The following is a 20,653-nucleotide window of genomic DNA, read 5'->3' as shown; positions in this document are numbered from 1 at the left end:
TTTGGTTTTCCAGCTAACTCAGGACAGTTTTCAGATGTGAAAAACTTGCAAAGGTCTTCGAAAAGCACAGTTTTTTCTGCAGTTTTTATTTTTCCTCTTGATCCTCCGTGTGAAAGGATCGCGCAAACTAGGCAGTCTTGGTCCTTGCCTATTGTTTCTACTTCTTTTGACACTGAAATTTAAAAAATTATAACAACAGCTTGAAATGTTATTTTGTTTGAAGTTGTTTATGAGAAAACCGTTGTTCGTTTTATGATCAATTTAAAATAAAGTGTTTGGTGGTTTTATTAAATTAACCTTGATGTATTTACTGGCAAGCATTAGAAAAGCAGCTAACCGTAGGCCAGGGCTTCAAACGTTTCGATTCCAGTCAAGTTGTGGAATAAGATGATGTCTTGCTTTTTGAAGCCCATTGAACGAGCCAGTTCTTCCAAGTATTCGACATCTTCGTAGAAGTAACAATCAGTAATTACACCATGATCGTCACGTTTTGTTTTCTGAAAGTTTATACAAAACAGTTCACTAGTAAACGTAAAGAAATGAAAATGTTTTAAAACAATGCTCCTTGATTTCAGTTTAACATACGTTTTTAAATTAAAGTTATTATCTTAATTATTTGTTCCAGATTTGACTCAAGAATAACAAATTCTTCTGTTGTATAAATTGTAAAAAAGTAAAAACTTTCAACACTAACACTGTAACAAAATATAACAAAAATTCCTCGTGTTGTGTGGTCCATTTTGTAATATGATTCAGTTAACATGCTTGCATAACCTAACATTAAAATCTAACTAAATTCTGTAACGAATTTGTTAGTTCACGTTTTGATGGCAAAACTTGTTTTTGATTATTATTTTCGGGTACTAATGTTTTTATAGTTTGTACATCAAAACTTTCAACAAAACAATAAACCATTGATGTGCTTGAGTTAATAATTGTTTTTAATTTACTTTTGTTTTTAGTAATAATAAAGATTAATGTTTAAGGTTACTAAGTCAGTTGAACACAAAAAAAATTTATAAATGTTATACACCTGTTTTAGTAAATTTTAAGAGTAGAAAAGTTAACTATTTGGTTTTAAACTTTTTAGAAAACAGACTAATAATCTTGAAGTGGTCGAAAATTAATCTAGGTTGGCTTAAACAGTTTAAGTCGGTTTAAATTCAGTCACTAAGAAACAGTATGAGTTAGTAAGAGTTTATACTTAAGTACTTAATTTTACTTTTTTGCTTTTTAAGCATAATTAAAATATATTAACTAGAAAATAGCTATTGTATGAGTTTTGTTATACTTTAATAAATTTTAACATTAGAAAATCCAAAAATTATTTTAAGATTATTTACTGTAATGCTTTTTTTTAGCTGCTTACTGTGTGATAATCTTAAAATAATAATCACTTTTTTCATTAATTTAACTGATAACGACGTTTTATCCAACATGTATGCTAGTGAAGTGTACTATGGTTATCTTTATGAAAAGAAAGATTGAAAGTAAGTTAAAAGCTTGTTTTAATATTGTTTTATACACGTAAAATTAAACTCAACCTTTTAAAGTGAGAAAAATCTACTAAATTATTTATCGATGCAGGCACATTTTTTATGACATACTAATTTATTTAGAAAACTTGTTGTGGTACCTATGTTAGTAATGTTTTTAGCGATAGAAAAAGGTATTTTTGTTTATAATTTAAAATAAATAATATAGTCAATCACGCGAAGGATTAATTCCGCGAAATAAAGCATCATATAATAAAGGGGTGGTCAATGAACGGCCTTCGGACTGGGTCCGGCATAAAAGTAGAAATAACTGGTCGGCGACGAAAAATTTAAACTTAATTTAGTTTGTTTTACAACCATTTTAAATGTTCGTTTACTTTATTTTTAGTAAGGGGTACTAATTTTAAAGTAATCACTTCATTACAGCTCTGCTTTTAAACAATTTTTAAGATTTTCGTAGTGTACTTTTTCCAAATCACCAGGTCCGCATATACTTTTTTCAAGAAGTGAAAGAACATTCTGGTAATTGTTGACCGCCAACAAGTAAAGATACTAACTAAAAGTAGCATCACATAAATTATATTTACCTATTTTAATACACTTATTTTTATTTTAACCGTCTTTTGTTCGTGGACTTTAAATTTTTTGTTTACATTGTCTAAACTTAAATGTCTTAGTCCCACAAAAAAATTACACTATTGATAATTAAAGCAAAACAAATTACTTCAAGTACAAAAATAAAGCACACGGAGGATAATATAAAGAAAATAAGACTTAAACTTAGCTTAAAACTAGTTGTTGAAGACTTTTTTTATTACTATTCACAGTCATATACTTGACTGCAAATGAATGACCTTGATGTTGTATAAACACTTATGACAGCATTAAAAGCAGTCTGAGTTTAAAGTTGCAAAATTGTAACCCGATGGTCGACCAATATACAAGCAAAACTAAGTTTTAAGATAAGCCTTATACAGCTAACATAATTTTAAAATTCAATGAATCTAAAAAATGGTTGTATGTTTATAGCAACTGGTATAAAATCGTTTACCTAAAAGCATAATTATAAGTTATTGATATGGGAATTGTTTTCTTAAATAAATTACATTTATAGTTTAAACTAAACGGACCTAATAATAGAGTTCAAACTAAGTTTAAATACAATTTCTATTTAAACTATTATACTTTTCTGAAACTTTTTTTTTTCTCATGTAGGTTATAAAATTAACCAAACACAGCTGCTGGATTTTAATAAACTTTGATTCATTTTAAAACGTTATTTAAACATACTACTTCTAAAAACAACTACTGTTTGTTTTTTTTAAGGTGTGTTGCTGTTAGTCTAAGTCAGAGGTCGGCAAACTGCGGCCCGCGGGCCAAATGCGGCCCTCGAAAGGTAAGTCTGCGGCCCGCGAGTAAGTTTTTTTTTTTTGAATGGAATGCGGCCCGCGAGCATGAAAATTTGGCCCGCTGAGCAAAATTATATTTTATACTAAATTAATTTGATTAATTTCATTTAAGTCCCTGAATAAAGTTTAAGAAAACTTCTTTAGCTTAGAAATGTGAAAAAACAAATTACTATTTCACCAGGGTCTTTTACTTAATTTCATAATAACTTTCTTCTTACAACAGCAAGTTATCATTTGAAAAAAGAGTGGAAAAAGTGCTTGGATTAAGTGAATTAGTTATATAATACTTATTTAGTAAATGAATTATATGATAGTCCTTTACATTTTCTACAAAAGTAATGCACGGTAATTAACTAAAATTTCACTCTTTACAGTTTAGTTTTTTTAATATGGTTTTGTACCTAAGTTACTAAATGTTATATTAAGTATACAAATACTTTTAAAATAACATAATAATAAGAAATAAGGTTTACTTTTTGTGGTTTGACCCTTTTTCAGAAGTTTGCGTTGCACTGTAAATTAATTCCTTTGCACACCAATGTACAAAATTATCATATTTTAAACCTTTTTATTTAATACTTAAATTATTTTAGTTTAGTTTATGCATAACTTTCTAGCATTATTTTTTCTACATGTAATATGTAAGTGTGTACAGACACATTTAAAAGAACATATATGACATAAAATAAAATAGTTTTTGTTAGGTATACTTTTTAATTTTTTAAACAATTTTTTTTTGTAAATTAAGTTAATTTTTTTGCGTTGCATACTAGTATACACAATTGCTGTTCTTTGGAACTACTTATTTAATACAAACTAAATTGAGGGATTGTAAGTTTCTTAAGTTTGCACATTGTTAATCAAAATAATTTGAATTCAATCAATTAAAAATTGTCACAAACTCAGACTATGACTACTTGAAGACTTCAAATCTCAGACCAATTTAGTCAGTTTTTTCAGTTTTGTATACTTAAAATATCAAGCTAGTTTTTGGTCACTTAGGCTAGCTTTTTTGCTTTAAAGAGTTGCAAGTTAAATTTATAATGTATGTTTTGTTCAATTCACAGTGTTGTTTTTTTATATAGTATATTTTAAACTTTAAGTCTTGTGGCAAATATAAATTGAAATATCATTTATATTAGTTGTATACCTACAAGTGTGAACAATCAGTGTTGCCAAAAAACTTGAATCCAAGAAAAACTTAAAATTTGACAATTAATGCTTAAAAAATCTAAAAAAACCTTGAATTTAAGAATTATTGAAAAACCTAGAATATTAAACAAATTTTACATGTAAAGTATTAAAATTGTAACGCCTCTGGCTAAAAATTAAATTTAGCAAAAGAGTTTTCTCTAATTAGGGACACGACTAGTTTAAAAATTTGAAAAAGTCAGACTAGGTCAAACCTGTTTAAGACATTTAAAAGAAACTTTTATTTTTAACACTTTGAATAAATATTTGAATTCTAAGAATAGTTTTTATGACTGTAGTGTAGTTTACTAGTTATAATTTTTTTTTCTACTTACATATTGTACTTTTTTATAATGATGGTATTTTAGTTAAGGATTTAAGCTTGATTAAAAAAATATTTTGGCTTTTTAAACTTTTAATAAACTTAGGCTGGTTTGATATAACTCAGACATTTTTGCTTTTGAAGTGGCAGCCATGTAAAATATTAATTAATTAGTGATAAAGTGTTACTTAAGTATTTGAGCATTAATTAAGTTCAGTAACTTGATTTAACTTATCTACAATACAAAAAAAAAATATTTAATTTAGTTAAGTAATTATTGAATTTTCTAGAGAGTGCAAACTATTTAAGACGCAAACATTTTTTTTTAAGTTTAATATTTTTAAAAACATGAATAGATAGTTCTAAACATGAAAATATATAAAAGTGACCCATAAATGTTTTCCAAGCTCGGTTTTTATAGAGAGTTGGGTTGTAAGTAGATTAATAAAAATGTTAAGTTTAATTTATTAAGTTTTTAAGAATGTACATGTTTTATTAAGACTCGTTTATATTATTCATTATAAATTTTATTCCAATAAAAATTTATATTTTAAATAGGCATTCCATGTGTAGCCACAAGTCATTTAAAGTAATATAGTGATTAAAAGTGGAAATTTTTCTGGTGTGACTAAAACTAAAAGATTATTCATATTTTACTAAACTAAAACTGCGGCCCGAGAAGATTTTAGAAACTTCCTGCCGACCTTTGGTCTAAGTTGAGAACCCTAAACTCACCTGAGTACTAAGTGTTGCAAAATTACTTTATGTAAAACATATTACCTAGTTAATTACTTTCGATTGCTAAACACTTATTTTACCACTAGCATAGACTATGTATAAGACCGTCTTTTTCATTAACTGTTTATGTTAATATAGATTGCTGTTTTCGTGTTAATAAGCTTTTATAATTCATTTACTGCATCAATCGAAGTCCCATTATTAATTAGAGCAGTATTTGTACAGTAAAACCTTTTTAAATGATTTTTTAAAGTTTAATTTCCAAAAAACTTTCTTAACAAACTGCAAAGTTTTTGGTAGGTATTGTTTAAAGTTGCTAAACTTATTAAAACCATTCTCTGTAATCTTAAAAAAATCAAAGCTTATACGTAATTAATATAAGTTTCAGTTTAGCATGGAATTTCAAAATTTAAATTCAATCCTAGCAATTATAATTTAATTGTTGAGCATACTTTAACTATATAAATCATTATTCTAAAACATAACATAAAAAAAATATAATAACAAAGCATTTTTTGGAGTACTTTTAAATCAATGAAATAATTTAGTTAGATTTTAAAACAAAAACTAGCTTGATTTTGACAGTTAAGCATTAGTAGATTAAACAGTGTTACTCAAAAAAAGCTACATTTTACATATTTTCCTTTTTAGTAATCAATAATAAAATGGTTAGTCAAAGTTATTTAGATACTTGTAGCAAACAAATAACAGGTAAAAACACAATAGCAAGATTTATAGAACAAGAAAACAACAGTTTGTTAAAATATTGCACGATGAAAAAAACACAAATTACAAAAAATATTTTTGTATGAAAGAAAAGAATAATGCAACTTTTTAATTATCATTCTCACAACTTAAAATTTTGTTATCAAAAATAAACAAACAAAATTAAATCAATAACAAATTTGAATTTATTCTAAGGCATTACAGAACTTTAGTTTTTGGTTCATTAAAACGAAAATGGACGAAATTTTCTGAAAAAAAAACGTTATAATGATTAATTAAACAGATAGAAATTTTTACAAACTATATAGTATAATCTTAGGTTTACAAAACAATAAAAAGCTTCCATATATAAAAAAAAACATAAGCTAAAACTGGTTTTCAAATACATCAAAAACTGATAATAGTTTTTCTTTGGTTTAAAATGAATGAATAAAAAAATATGCAGCTTCAAGTCTATAAAACATAGAGGAATAAATCAAAATAATAGATATTTAATAAAATTAACACTGTTTTTAATAAAACAATAAAATTTATATCAAGTCTGTATGTGGAAGTAAGGTTCAAACCTATAAGTGTAAAAATAATCTAAAATATTGGTAACTGAAACAATCAGTCTAATTAAAATATCTTAAAAAAAGACTAGTAGTTTAAAAATATTCTTAGTTATTTACCGGACTAATCCTAAAAATATTAGTCTTTTTTTTCCAAAAAAATAATTTTCAATTAACAGTTCGACTCACACCACAGCTTTAATTATTTATTTCCATAATACAATTTCATTCATTGGTGTTATGAAAAGCAACCAAATAAAATAAATAGAATTTCAACGTGCGAACTTCCATAGAAGTTACACTAGTAAATTATTCTACTTACAATCGAACAAATTATTCACTCGTTGGTGTTGTGTGAAGCGATTGTTCTGTTTGCAACTGTCAGTTGTTGGTGCTGGTCTCTTATGTGAACAAAATGGTCGAACAGTTCGTCGTAGTTCACATCAACTCGGTTACCAGGGACCGCTTTCCTGCTTAGTTTTATATTTGTACTAATTTAAACAATAATTAAAACTACGAAAAAAAAAACTAATATTTTTTTAATTAAAAGTACGCAAACGCAACTGAAAACATAAATTTAGTTCCCTGCACTAAAAACTTTATATTTTTTAGGAGCTTTTGTATCCCTGTAACAAATTTAAAGACAGTTTATCAATATGCAATAAACAATAAATTCTGTATATGAAATTAAATAAACTTCCAAATTATAACTGCTGAAAATCAGATGTAAAATAGTTAATTACCCATTTATTATTTCGTCTGCCCTAAAAGTAAGACATTTCCTACATTGACTTTTCCCACTTTAGGAAAGCCAAGTTTAATGCAATAAAACAACCATATAAACACGAACCTATCGTGATCAGGCATGATGTTGGGATTGGGTATACTATTTACTCTCTTCAGCAAGATGTCGTACGAAGAAGCCTGAGGAAGGATCATAAGGATCGAGTAGAGACACTTGATCAGATGATGACGGGGCGGAGATTCCAACAATTGTAATCTCATGTCTGTAATTTGAATAAATTTAATTATTTAATGTTTTCGTGTTAATATGTCGTGTGCGTTTAGTAAATTTAAAATGTTGTGAAACATCAAAAAAATGTAAGTCATGTCTATTTTAGATACTATTTCTATTTATTTAGAACTAATAAGATTAAATGTGACGAAATGTTAAATAATGTGTATATCTTAAAGGATACTTTAACAACTGCAGTCTCATGACTTTTAAATTTAAAAAAATGCAATTAGTTTTAATGTTACTTAAAAACTTTTAAAAGTTTAAAATATCAAGTCTTTTTTTTAAATCTACTACTTAATATATTTATTTTAAACAAAAAAAATATTTTATTTTAAGATAGATTGATATGTATTTGCAACAGCCTAATGAAATGCAAATAAATTTTTATAAAGTCATTATCTTACAATATGCAGACTGTTTATAAAAAACAAACTAGATAGGTATTCTGAATCAAAAAACAAATTAAAACTAAAGTGTTAGAAATAAAGTACAAAGTAATGAAACAAACATGCGAATATGGGAGATTCGATCAGTTGAACTAGCTTATCTGTTTCAACTAATACTTCCACCGTAGTTTCGTAGCTTGCTCTGTACAATTTTAAAAACATGTTTTTATTGTGGATTAACAAAAAAAAAAGTGGTTAATAATAAATATCTAAACACATTCTAATAAATTATTTAGTTATTACAAATATTCTTTCATTGATATTTTACCAATTTATAGAGCATATCTTAAAAAATTTTTATAATATTCTAACAATTTATGTAGTATTAACAATCATAGTTTTATAAAAATTTTAACAGTTTATAAAGAATTCACAAGTATTTATTTATTAGTATGGTTACAATTTATGCATTACTTACAAGCAGTCTTTGGTTAATACTCTTGTAACTTATGCAACATTTAAAAACTCCTAAAATAACATTCTAACAACTTATGTAGTAATTACAGACGTTATTATAAACATTTTAAATATAAGTTGATTGAGAATTTACAACTACTATTTCATTGACATACTAACAATTTATGAAGTATTTGCGAGCAGTGTTGGTAAGATTGAGTGAGTAAACACAATGTTATCACAGCTACCGGTTCGTGACACCAAGTCCTGTATATACAGCACATCAGATCACTGTTTTCCTGGCAAAATATGTTTATATCAAGTTTAAAGCAAACTAGAAACATATCATCAAATAAAATCAGATATAAAACTAGGTATGTAAAAATACTCTTAGTTTTTAGTGTTTAGAATTATGTAAAAATTTTTTAGAGTAATGTAATGAAATAAATAATATTCATTACTTCATGATAATGAATTTTATGACATCCTTTGAAAGGAGTAAGTGAAATAAGTTGAGAAAGAAAAAAAATATTCAAAAGCATAAAAAAATGTATACAAATACAGTAATCTCTCGCTTATCTACGCACATTGTGTCCACAAAAAAATGCATAAAGATACGAGAGATCGTAAAGATACGAGAGGTACCAAATATACTTACTATAATGGCTGTTTTTTAATATTGTTTAAAAAATTTCTGATATACTTTTACACTACTCCGGTATGAAGCTATAATAATTCTTACACTTATTCAAAGCTGTGAAAGAATTATTAAATAACTACAACTTATATCAGCAAACTTGTGATGAAGCGGTGTTGAGCTGGTTTCTGAGTTCGTTCAGTTCCGGATAGCTCATCAGTATCATGTTGAGTTCCTGCACCATCACACTGATGAACGCAGGATTCAAATTGTTAGACTGCAGAACCTCGCTTATCGCTCTGTACACATTCTCCGCATTCAATAAAGAGCTTAATTGCCTGAAAATTGAATTGGTAGTTACTTATATGTAAGTATATATTAGTTTGTAATTATATAAATAACTATACAAAACTCTACACTACAAATACTTCTACAAATATCTAAAAAAATTATTTACCACATACACATAAGTTTTAAACTTTAAATCAAAAATTAAGAAACAACTAATAATTAAGAAACAAATTACATAAGTAAACAAAGACTCATTAAACTGTTTTTTTTCAAAGAGTTATTAGTAATAAAAATACTTTTAGTACAATAATTTCATTTAAAAAGTAAACTACTTGCAACAAAACTTTCACCTAAACTTATCATTTAAAGACGAGCTTAACGGTCTATTATGAAGATCAACTTACTATTTACCTACATAATATATGCTTTAAATCAAAAACTAGCAGCAGTAGAAGAATAACTTTGTTTTAACTCGTTCTGGAATTTTATCATAGCTTAATTAATGAGAATACAGGGCTTCAGCTATTCAATACATTAAATAAACAAAAAAAAAACGTTGAGTATCTAAAATTAGTGCAATTTATATTCTGGCAAGTATGGTATTGACTCATCAAATTGTTTTCAACAATTGTTACACAAAAATTATTTAAACTTACAATAATTTTATTGTAAAACATATTGCTACAGAGCTGAAAAAAAAACAATAATAACCTGATAATAAAAGCAGCTCTCTTATTTTCTAGTAACTTAGGATCTTTGTTAAACAAATTGACGATTTTTTCAATTGATTTGATGAAATAAGTGTTCAGTTCCACTCTAGTGTTGTCGACTTTAACTGCTGTAATTAATATGTTTGCTTGGTAAAAAATGTTATCTTATTAAACATCTCTGATTTAAAACATTTTTTAAAAAATTTGTTCCAAAACAACTGCAGTATTCATCACAAAAAAACTGAATTTTATTTTAAACATATTTTTTTAATTTTGTACTGTATCTTAAATATTTTTTGCAAAACTCTTTCAAAAATACTTAATTAAATTAAGTAAGTAAAAGAAATAATCTAGAAATCTTTAATTAATAAATATCATTAAAAATAAATAACATTACTTTGCTTGTCAGAAGAAACAACTTTTCTGTTTATTTTGGTTCCAGCGGGACTGATTGAAATTTCAGCAATACACTCCAACGTGTTTATTACTAACTGTGAAAAGATGGTCGAAACTTCACTATTAACACAGATGTAAAGAAAGACTAAATTTTATTTGTTCAAAATATGCACATCAATAGTTTATTGTTGTACCTTTAAACCACAGCTTTTTGTTGCAAGCTTTGTCATAATGTTGCTTTTAGGCTATTTTTCTGAGCTTAAAGTTACTTCGACATAAATACAATATTGCCAAATATATACTTTTTGAATTTTTCTAGATAATTTAAAAACTCTTATTTTCGTCCAGGAAATAAAAAGTATTAAAGAGAGTCTTAAAACTTAAAACAAAAACTAATACCCTTATATTTGTATTGATTACAAACATAAATAAAACTCAAAATGTCACTGTTGAAGTTTAAGTACTAGAATAAATACTAATAAAATAAATATTGGCTTTAATAACGTAAGCAACTCACTTCATTGGAATTATCAGAAAGAAGTTGCAAAACTGAATCAAATACCTCATCTATGTGGTTGAAAAGCTATAAAAATAATAGTTTTTTAATGCACTAACAATGTTTATTTTATCTTATATGAAACAATTCGTACATATAAAGACTGCAAAATATATTCAGCCTTTAAACTTCTTTGATAAGTTAAGGAATTAATAAACTAGTATCTATTTTGTAAAATACTTACTTGGTAGTTAATACATTTAGCTTTAAGATATCAATCTTTTTTAAGTTTTATAAAAAACAAACTGTCAGATTATTGTTGTTAAAGTTTAGCGATTTTTGAAATAAATTAAATAACTCACAACTATGTGCGTAAGTTAAAAAACAGTTTATAGAATATTTGAAAGGCTATAAGTTCAACATACATAATAAGCTAAAAAATTCAGTTATAAAATATTGATTTAAAAATAATAAGATATCAAAAGATAAACTAAATATTACCAGATAGGGTATTTTCAGCAGTAGGTGATTGAGCCATTTAATTATTGCATTTTTGGGCGGAGTTGCTTTCACGTTCAAATGTTCATTAAACACGTCTATCATCTCATTAAGTGGCAGTTTTAACCTTGAAGTATACTATTTGTTGTGAAGGAAAATTATAATTATGCTATTAGATTTTGAAATTAAACTTTGTGACTATACCATAATCAAAATAAAGGTTTTAGCAAAAATAACTTGAACTCTTTTATTCTTGATATTAAAAAAAAAAAAACAAGCTTTTAAGTACTGAAAACGTTTTAAGGTAGACTGTTTTTAAATTTACTACACGTAAACCACAAAATGCATTTTAAAGTATTTTAAAAAACCTACGTAAAATATTCAATTGAAAAAGTCATGTACTTTTAAAAAACTACTTAAAAAAACAAAAAAGCACAAACTTTTGATCTTTTGCATCGTCATCACCCTCTATAACGTCATAGTCGTTAGTTACGAGCATCATGAGCTCGTGATTGGCCAGTTTAGCGGTCTCCCATATGGTGTTGCTGTAGTTGTCGTACGCCAAGGTGGGTAAGACTGCAGTCAGTATGCCCGATGAGAACGGTACCACTATCGACTTCGCCAATCTGATTGGATGATTGTAAAAGGTTATTTTTAATAATTTTTTTATTGTATTTTTAAGTCATCGACAATTACTATATATAATAAGTTATTTTTTTATACTGAAATAATTTTTAGTCTTAGATGAGAATGGTAGAACTATCGATTTGGCCAATCTAATCAAAAAGCATAATAGATGTTGTAACAGCTTTAGACATAATTTAAACTTAAGTATATACATATTTGAAGGGTGCACGACTGTTAAAATACTGAAAATCTTACTTTTAGTAATTATGATTTATTGTTAATTTTCTCTTTTAATTTTTATTTATTATTAGCATATTCTTTTTAATTAGTATTAGACCTACATAAGCTGGTTTCATTCAAATTTGTCTAATTTTGGAGAAGTGGTCCCTTCAAAACTTGAAAAAAATTTTGAACGTTTAGAATTTGAAATGACGAATTTCGAATTGTCATGTAGCCAATGTTGGCATTTTATAGAGGCTTTGATATGAAGAGGACTAACATGCGGAGTTTTAATATGAAGATAACAGTAGAAGTTTCAAATTTAACATGTTTAAAAGTCACAGAAAGACCGGCACCAGCATGGTAGTAAATAAAATTAAAATAATGTTTTAATTTTGGTGATGTTACAATAAAAGTTTAACAAAACTTTAAAACAATAAAAAAACTGAAATAAAGTAAATATAAAACAAAAATACTTGAACAACATCAAAGTCTTTTTTCAAACAACTTTAACAAGTTATGTTCAAGAGAACAGCAAATTTAAAAACTGCTAAACGAGTCAATAATTTACCTGACAAAGTAATACTTTTTTCTCTAAACATTTTAATCTGAAAAAATAAAAATACTAAAATCCAAATAAACATCGCAGAACACCTGATAAATATGACGAGCCACTGCAGTGCGGTTTCTTTGATCAGGGAATTGTCCGGGGACTGACAGTGGACCACCACCAAGTTCGCCACGTCCACGAACGAGGTCTTGGACGGTGACGTTTTTATCTTCTGCAGCAATTCGGCCAGTATCATCTGACAACTGTTTAATTTTCAAAAGAATAAATAATTTCTACATATAGCTAAATTGTTTAATGTGTAATTTCAAACATTTCTTTATTTTATACCACAATCCGGCTAGTTTCGTCTAGCAACGGTAACAAAAATTTAAACTTTGCATATTAAAAGTTTCTGATGGCTTTGTCAATTGATTATCATCTTTAAAAAATTTTGCTAAATTGAAGTTTAAAAAAAAACTGTTGTAGTTGTAAAATAAAAGAATTCAATTTTAGAAATAGTATCTCACAGTATTAAGTAACCATAACTTTATATAAATTATAAAAAACAAACGATTTTTGAATCTCCAAATTGATGTCTCCCAGTATGAGAAACAGGGGATCAACAATATCAGGCAAGTGCACAAGTATGTCTATGTAGGGGATTGACACCTGTAATAAACATATGTAAAAAAGTGTTCAAATACTTTAGTTGCTAAAAATTTTTGTTAAAAAGAGATAATAAATTAAAATATTTATATGTTTAAAACTTTAGAAAAAACTAGTTTATCTACTTCTCTTTACCTTCTATTCATTGAAGTATTTAAATACTTTTTCTAAACCTGGTGGAAATGCTTTATTAGTTTGACACATAGAAACATGCGTCAGTTCAATGAAGCAAATACTTTAAGAACAAATGTAATTGTTATATAAAACAATATTAATAGAACTTCGTGCTAATATTTTAATGGCTGACTAACCAAACACTTGCACCATCCGACCATGAACTTCCTACTGTGCTGCTTCTTAGTATAGAACTTGGGTCGCATTATTTCCACTAATATGGACGCATCAAACGATGGTGTTTCTGTTACTACGTCCTGTGAAGTCAATTTTTACTTATGTGTTAGCTCACTACTGTATTATGTATTATATTGTATACATATAAAACTTTATTAGTATTAAAGGCTAATCGGAATTATCTCAACACGTTTAAAAACTTTGTGGGATCTTCTGTTAGTTAGTGAATTTCTAAAGCTGAATAGAAATAAAGAAAATTGTGTATAGTTTAGAAACAAAAACTTTCTACCCCAAAAAAAACTCTGAATAAAAGTTTTACAGGGTGATCCATTATTTAATTTGAAGGTAATAAACTTTTACAACATAGTAAATACTTTTTTTATATAAAGAACAAACTTTAACTAGGTGGTCGAGTAGTTCACTGCCAGCTCTTACACTTGAATCAGGATCTGCAGATAGCTGCAAAGTATACAGAAAAAAAAACTTTAAAAGTTAAAATAAATGAGGTCATTTTTTATTGTTATCCTATATATTAAGCAATAAAACAAAAGACTAACATAAATTTAAAAACATATATCTCTGAATTTTTATCGAAATGTAAAAATATTAGTTAATGTTTATACAAAGTATTGGAACTATAATTTAAAATACAAAAAAAAATTACTAAACCGGGTATTGAAAATAATGAAGAAACTATATTTTCCTTGTATTAAGGCTAGCACAAAAATTAGAGTTTTAACATAAGTTTTTTTTTAAACAACAAAAATATACTCAATTAAAAGTAATTTATTCAAAAAAAATCAAGTTTAAATCACAAGCTCCCAGTAAAAAAAAAATTAATACATTTAAAAACAATAAATAAACAAACTTAGTTTTTTACAGGACAAACTTTAAAGTGCTTAAACATAAATAGTAAGCAGTAAAATCAATATTTGTGTTCAGTTGATTTTATTCAATGAGACTAAGTTTCACGGCTAAAAGCAGATGACCAGGTAAAATAAATACAACATACAAACCATAAAATGCTGACTTAAAAAAACGTTTACTTTATTTTAATTTTAAACAACACACAAACCTGGCTCAACGCGTCAAACAGTTCATTGAAGAACACCAGTGCGTCGGACCTGATAACTTTTATGGTGTTGTACAGTGACTCGCAGGCGAAATACCTGATTCTACTGTCGTGGTCGGAAGTGCAAGCTATCACCGGCTTCAACAAACCTGGTATGTGGCCTTTGGCGTTCTGTGGGAAAGTTTTGTTATTATTTTGTTTATTGTGCAATTTACTGAGTCACATAGACAGGACAGGCAAGGAAAAAAAAATCAAATAAATAAAAGTTCAACAACAACAAAACTTTAGGAAAATTAAATTAAAATTTTAAAGAAATAACTAATATGTTAAAACGTATCTATTTAAAATGAAAGGTGACATTTTAGTCCATATAAAAGAGAAATATCAGCTGCACATACATAAGAAAGTACAACTAAATGGATGATTTTCTAGAAGCATTGTTTATAAGACATTTGTTCAAAATCAATAAAGGCAAAAAGTTTAAAGTGATCAATATTTCATTGTAAACGAAACGGTGAGAATTGATTTGTAGAATACAAAATTATGAAAGGCAAGTCAAAATATTCAATGTTATGGCCTAGTAAATGTATTTCAGTATTCTGTGAAAAACTTAGTGTAATTGGAATTTTCGTTTATAAAAAAATTGAGAGCTGATTTTCAGTTGAAGAAAATGATGAAGGGTAAAATCTACATATTTGTCTGTTTGTTAATTTTTTCCCTCTAATGTATAAAGCGAAAAATGTTTTATTTTAATTGAAAACTAAAGAGATATTTTTCTATTAGATGATGAAAAGTATAATAAAATTGTAAGATGTGTTTTTTAAACTTAAGCAAAGTAGTATCAGTACCCTGCAAAAAAAACACAACTAACTAAACAAACAAAGAAGCATTTAATAAAAATAACACAGTTAAATTTCATTAAAAGTATTTAATTTTTCAAACTTTTTTAAAAACTTCTTTTTAAATCTTATGTTGTTAAATTAACCCAGCAACTACAAAACAAATTATTTTTTATAACTTTAGGTAGAAAACTTTTGTAAACCACACAGCAGTTATTGTTAATTTTTATTATTTTGAAAGAAATTATGGTTTCAATAAATAAAACATTTAAGTACATTAATTAAATTTTTAAGTTAACTTCAAAATAATAACTTACCTATCACATATACAAGAAAAACTCTGTTTCATACTTATCTCATACTCCATGTTTTTTGGTAGTTAGATTATTCAAAGCCCTTTTTAAAATTAAAGTACCAAAAAAACACCTAGCATATATAAGAGATTTTGTGTTATATCTGTTATATGCTCTAATTTAAGTTCTTTTAAATTCTGACTCAAAATTATTACTCTCCAAACCTCTTTTCCGAGGGCAATGGTGCAGGCAGCAAGCGCGATCAAACCGCCCTTCCTGCTGTTGATGTTCTGGCTGAGTATGTACTCGCTCCTCAGTACTTCTATCATCTGCGTGATGTTTGTGTGCAGGTTGTCTCGCGCGTACTGCTTCACTATCCTGTGGGTAAATGTTTGTAATTTATAAGAAGCTTTTGATTACTTGAAAATATTATTTTTTAACACTATTTATATTAAGAATATGAAACTTGCATTGAAATACAAATTTATTTTAATAATTTAAACTCAGCACACCATTTATAATTACATTTCACTTATAAATAATTTAAAGACTCTGTTGATAAAAGTACAAGTATATCAATAATTTTTAATGAAATAATATTTAAAAGTGTTTCAATAACTTTTTACTCAACATATTGCTTATTGTCACATTTTGACTTGCAAATTATACAATTTAACTATCTTGTTTACATATATACATTACGCATAAAAATATTTACATAGAATAATTTTTTTCAAGTAAGAGTTTCAGTAAATTAAACTATTGACATGAACTTAAACTTGTAAGTGATTTCAATACCTTGTTAAAAATTTACTGTATATAAAATAAGCAACATTAAACTTTAAACAATAAGCTTTATGTGGATATATTATGGTCAAGTATTTCAATAACTTTACTCAGCATACAGTTTGTTAGTAACTTTTACATGCAAGTAGTACAATTTCACTGTCCTATTGACACTTATTGTTTTCTTTGTCTACATCTTAAAGTTAACAAAATTTATTTTGGGATGCAATTATTTTTTGGTGTGCAGGAAACTTGTTTAGTGGTGCAAAAAAAGTGTAAGCATTCACAGAAAAAAATCTGTTTCAATTTGTTAGTTAAAGATTAGTTTAATTTTAGTAGATAAGATTAAACTTTGGTATTTTTCTCACAAATAACTGTAAACTGCAGCCTGCAAGCATGTAAATCTGGTGAGCTATACCGAAAAATGCTGAAACTTACACTAGATTTTATTAGGTTTGTATAAAAAGTAAAAAAGGCACACTATAGTACAATTTGGGTTACTTTAAATTTTGATCAGCCTAAGGACTACCGCTATAAAAACTTAGAAAATATAACAAAACTATTTATAGTTTTTTAAATAAGAAAATTTATTTCAAATGGTCAAGTTTTTCAATGATGTTTTATTTGCATACTGCTTGTCATCATGTTTTTACTTGTAAACTATTTTACTACTCTGTTAAAATATATTAAGAGTATAGGGGGGTTCAACATTTTTTTTTTACTGAAAATAATATTGGCTCTTATATGAAAGCTTCAAGTACAAACTAAAGCCAGTTTAAAATAATTAAAAAATATTATTTAACTTTTGAGAATTTGTTATTTTTGTAAAAAGTTTCTAATTCAAACATATGAACCGCAAATTTTTTGGGGTCATTTTTCTTAGAATTTAAAAAAAATATTTTTTTTGTATGAACAATGTTTTTCATTTTTTGAGCAAGAGACCTTAAACTTTCAGAAAATGTTCCTTTTATAGTTAAAAAGACTCTAAATGTTGCAATTATAAAAATTTAAAAAAACAAAAATTTTAGATAAAAACAATTAAAAAATAGGTGGTTTTTTTTAATAAAAATTTTGATATCTAAAAATAAAAATTTCTGCATTCAATCTTTTTTAATGATGGACTTTCTGTGAAAATTTGAAGAAGATTGGTTAAAAAATGTAGGAGAAGATATACTTTTAGTAAAATAATTTTTTCTTTGCATTTTTGGTTTGTGCCTTCCATTAGGAACCTGTTGAGGTCACCAACTTTGACTGCTTACATCTCAAAATACAATTTGTTTCTTTTTAAACAATTATCTGATAGCTCAGATAAAACTCTAAAAAATAAGATTAACTTGTAAAATCAAGGTGGACCCTCCCCTTCTATGTCCTTTAAGTGAATGAAATATTGTAAGTTATCTATAGAACAAAATACTTTTTTTTTTAAATTGAATACTTTAATGACTAACTCCTTAATGCCATTGGACAGTACAAAATTAATATTGACTTTAACATTAAAGTATACCATGAGAACTTTAAGAAAAAGAAAAAAAATAAATTACTTCTTATGATATATTAAGTTTTGTAAAAAGTTACAAATACAAAGATATGGAAGTAAAAGTTTCTAATTGATTTTCAAGACAGCTCTGATTTTTTTTATACAATATTTTTGGATCAATTTAAAACCAAAAAATGCTTTTATTCAGGACATCAATTATTAAAAAAAAAATTGTTTTCACACATGCAGTGATTTTGCATAACATTTTTTATTAATCTATGTGTTAAGAAAACTTATCAAGGGTTTATTTTTTTAATTTCATAATCACTGACTAGATCAAATCCAAATTAAAACATGCCATTTTTCAGGTCATCTCTATTCCAGGTATATAAATTTTCATTACTGCACAATCGAAGGGCTATTGCATGGTAAGACATTTAAAAAATCAAATTAAAATTTACTAGGACTTTCAATAAAAACTTCAAGTTTTGAGGTTTTTCTTGCCTTTTTTTAATATTTTATTTTAATTTAACCCTCATTTATTTACCATGATTCCAAGTTAAATGGAAAAACTGGTACAAATTGACAACAACTAGTTAAATTGACAACAACATTTTAGTGGTAATGAGTACCTGCTTGCAAATTTAACCATGAGAACTTTTAAGTAACTTCGTTGTCTTAATGTTGTGATTTCAATTTTGTTAGTGTTTTCCAAATAACAAGCCAAAAAACAATGAAAGCCACCTAGTTAATTTATTGAGCAACAAAAAAGAGGCTCAAAGCATTTGGTCCTAGAACCTGGGTTTTTGTTTAAAGAAAAATGTTTTCAGCTTAATAAGTGTTAAGTTTAAAGGGTTAGCAAAATTACAAACCAAGCAACCTACTAAACTGACTCTGAAAACAATAACTGTTACAAAGGGAAGAGTTTAAGATTTTTTTACAATTAAAAAATCAGAATTGGTATTTCATAAAATGTTTATTAAATCAAATTACAAACTTATCAATGAAAATTGTTAACAATCCAGTATAGGTCAAAGAGGTCAAAAATATATTAAATTATATATATAATTTTTTACAAAATTTTACCAATGAGATCCTAATCAAATGTAGTTTCATAAAACATTAAACTTTTGTCTTGAAATAACAAATACTAGGTTATTACTGAGTTTAAGCAATCTTTAAAATATTAATTTTGATGAAATCTTGAAAAAATATGTATCCATTAATTTAAAATGTAATTAAATAAGAAACTTACAATTTTCAAAATCAACTAACTTTTCAATTTCTAAAGCAGCAGTTTTTCTTTTTTCATAAAACTTGTCATGCAGCATTCGTGAAACTGCTGGACTTAAAATGGAAACATTGTTCATTATGATTAGTACTAAACACTAACTTCTAATTCAATAAATTGTATGTATATACTGTTGTATTATAAAGCTAGAATTTTTATATAAGTTTTGTAGTTTATCATTGTAGTTTGTTTCAGGTTAGGTGAATTTACTTTAAACTATTTTACTTGTGGATAAATTTTAAATTTTTTTAAAGGTCTTTAAGTTTAAATACATACTAAATCGTTGTTAATAACAAGGAAAATTTTGATTAAAAATATTTTTTTATATACTAATCAGCTAGAACTGTGTAAATTTTAGTACCTTAGTATGAAAGCTTTTTTTTAATATGAAAATTTAACTATAATGTAGGTCATTTAATGTCAAATATAATTTACCGAAAAAGAATTTAAATACCATGAAAACAAAACGATTTTACCACTACGGAGTTTACAAAAACATAATTAGCAACAAATGAAAAAAATCATAAAACTATAAAACGAAGCATTATTAATTTTTATAATAAAATTGGTCAAACTAGCACCTTTTATTTAAATAAATAACGTTTTAAACTTTTTGATTGATACTTTATTAATCAGCACGTGGCATGCTTTACATGAGATAATAAAATTCTTAAGAATATAAGTAATTTGAAGTTTCTAGCAAATAAAAAAAACTAATACAACATTGTTCATAGTATATTCTAAATACTTTTTGTAAGGATATCTAGATAAAAAAAAAACAATCAAGTAGTAACAATAGATTTAATAAAAAATTTGAGACAAAAATTCATTTTGCAGTATATTTTATTTTTTGTGGACTTAAAATTTTTCAATCTACGCTTTTCAAAAACTTATTTAGATAACTAAAAAGATTTGTGTAAAATAGTAAACTTAATAAAATTCCAAGATAATGCGTCATAAAAGGTAAATAAAATTATATGTACTATGCGATGCTATTACAAAGTTATCTAACAAAATTTAAAATATAAAGCTTAAGTACCAGAAATTGAAAGCATTAATAGCAATTTTAATCAGAGGAAACACAATTATTTAAACTTTCTATAAAATTAAAATTTTATTAAGTTTACTATTTTATACATATCTATGTAGTTATCTACATTA

The 20,653-nt window shown here is 26.1% G+C and overlaps 1 protein-coding gene across 3 annotated transcripts; it reads right to left on the bottom strand.

Moving 5' to 3' along the window:
* Positions 1–6,333: 6,333 nt before the first annotated feature.
* On the bottom strand, positions 6,334–19,588 carry LOC145849895 (protein VAC14 homolog). Of its 3 annotated transcripts, none has more exons than XM_082954994.1 (17): positions 19,477–19,588; positions 16,163–16,316; positions 14,810–14,977; positions 14,131–14,193; positions 13,695–13,814; positions 13,289–13,386; positions 12,822–12,980; positions 11,762–11,947; positions 11,325–11,448; positions 10,845–10,910; positions 10,329–10,422; positions 9,933–10,059; positions 9,091–9,268; positions 8,474–8,592; positions 7,960–8,039; positions 7,284–7,440; positions 6,334–6,906 (listed from the first exon to the last, which is right to left on the bottom strand). In XM_082954994.1, the coding sequence occupies exons 1-17, from the start codon at positions 19,569–19,571 to the stop codon at positions 6,771–6,773; spliced, it is 2,124 nt and encodes a 707-aa protein (XP_082811120.1). In that variant the 5' UTR covers positions 19,572–19,588; the 3' UTR covers positions 6,334–6,770. The 3 variants fall into 3 exon arrangements, with proteins under 3 accessions (XP_082811120.1, XP_082811121.1, XP_082811123.1); XM_082954995.1 differs by having other exon boundaries at positions 6,334–6,903; XM_082954997.1 differs by having other exon boundaries at positions 9,933–10,056.
* Between the last annotated feature and the right edge of the window lie 1,065 nt (positions 19,589–20,653).

This window comes from Thalia democratica, chromosome 2, assembly GCF_965202585.1.
Source record: "Thalia democratica chromosome 2, ktThaDemo2.hap1.1, whole genome shotgun sequence".
Taxonomy (NCBI): Eukaryota; Metazoa; Chordata; class Thaliacea; order Salpida; family Salpidae; genus Thalia; species Thalia democratica.
The sequence above is the reverse complement of the archived record's forward strand: the minus strand, read 5'-3'. Positions and strand labels throughout refer to the sequence as shown.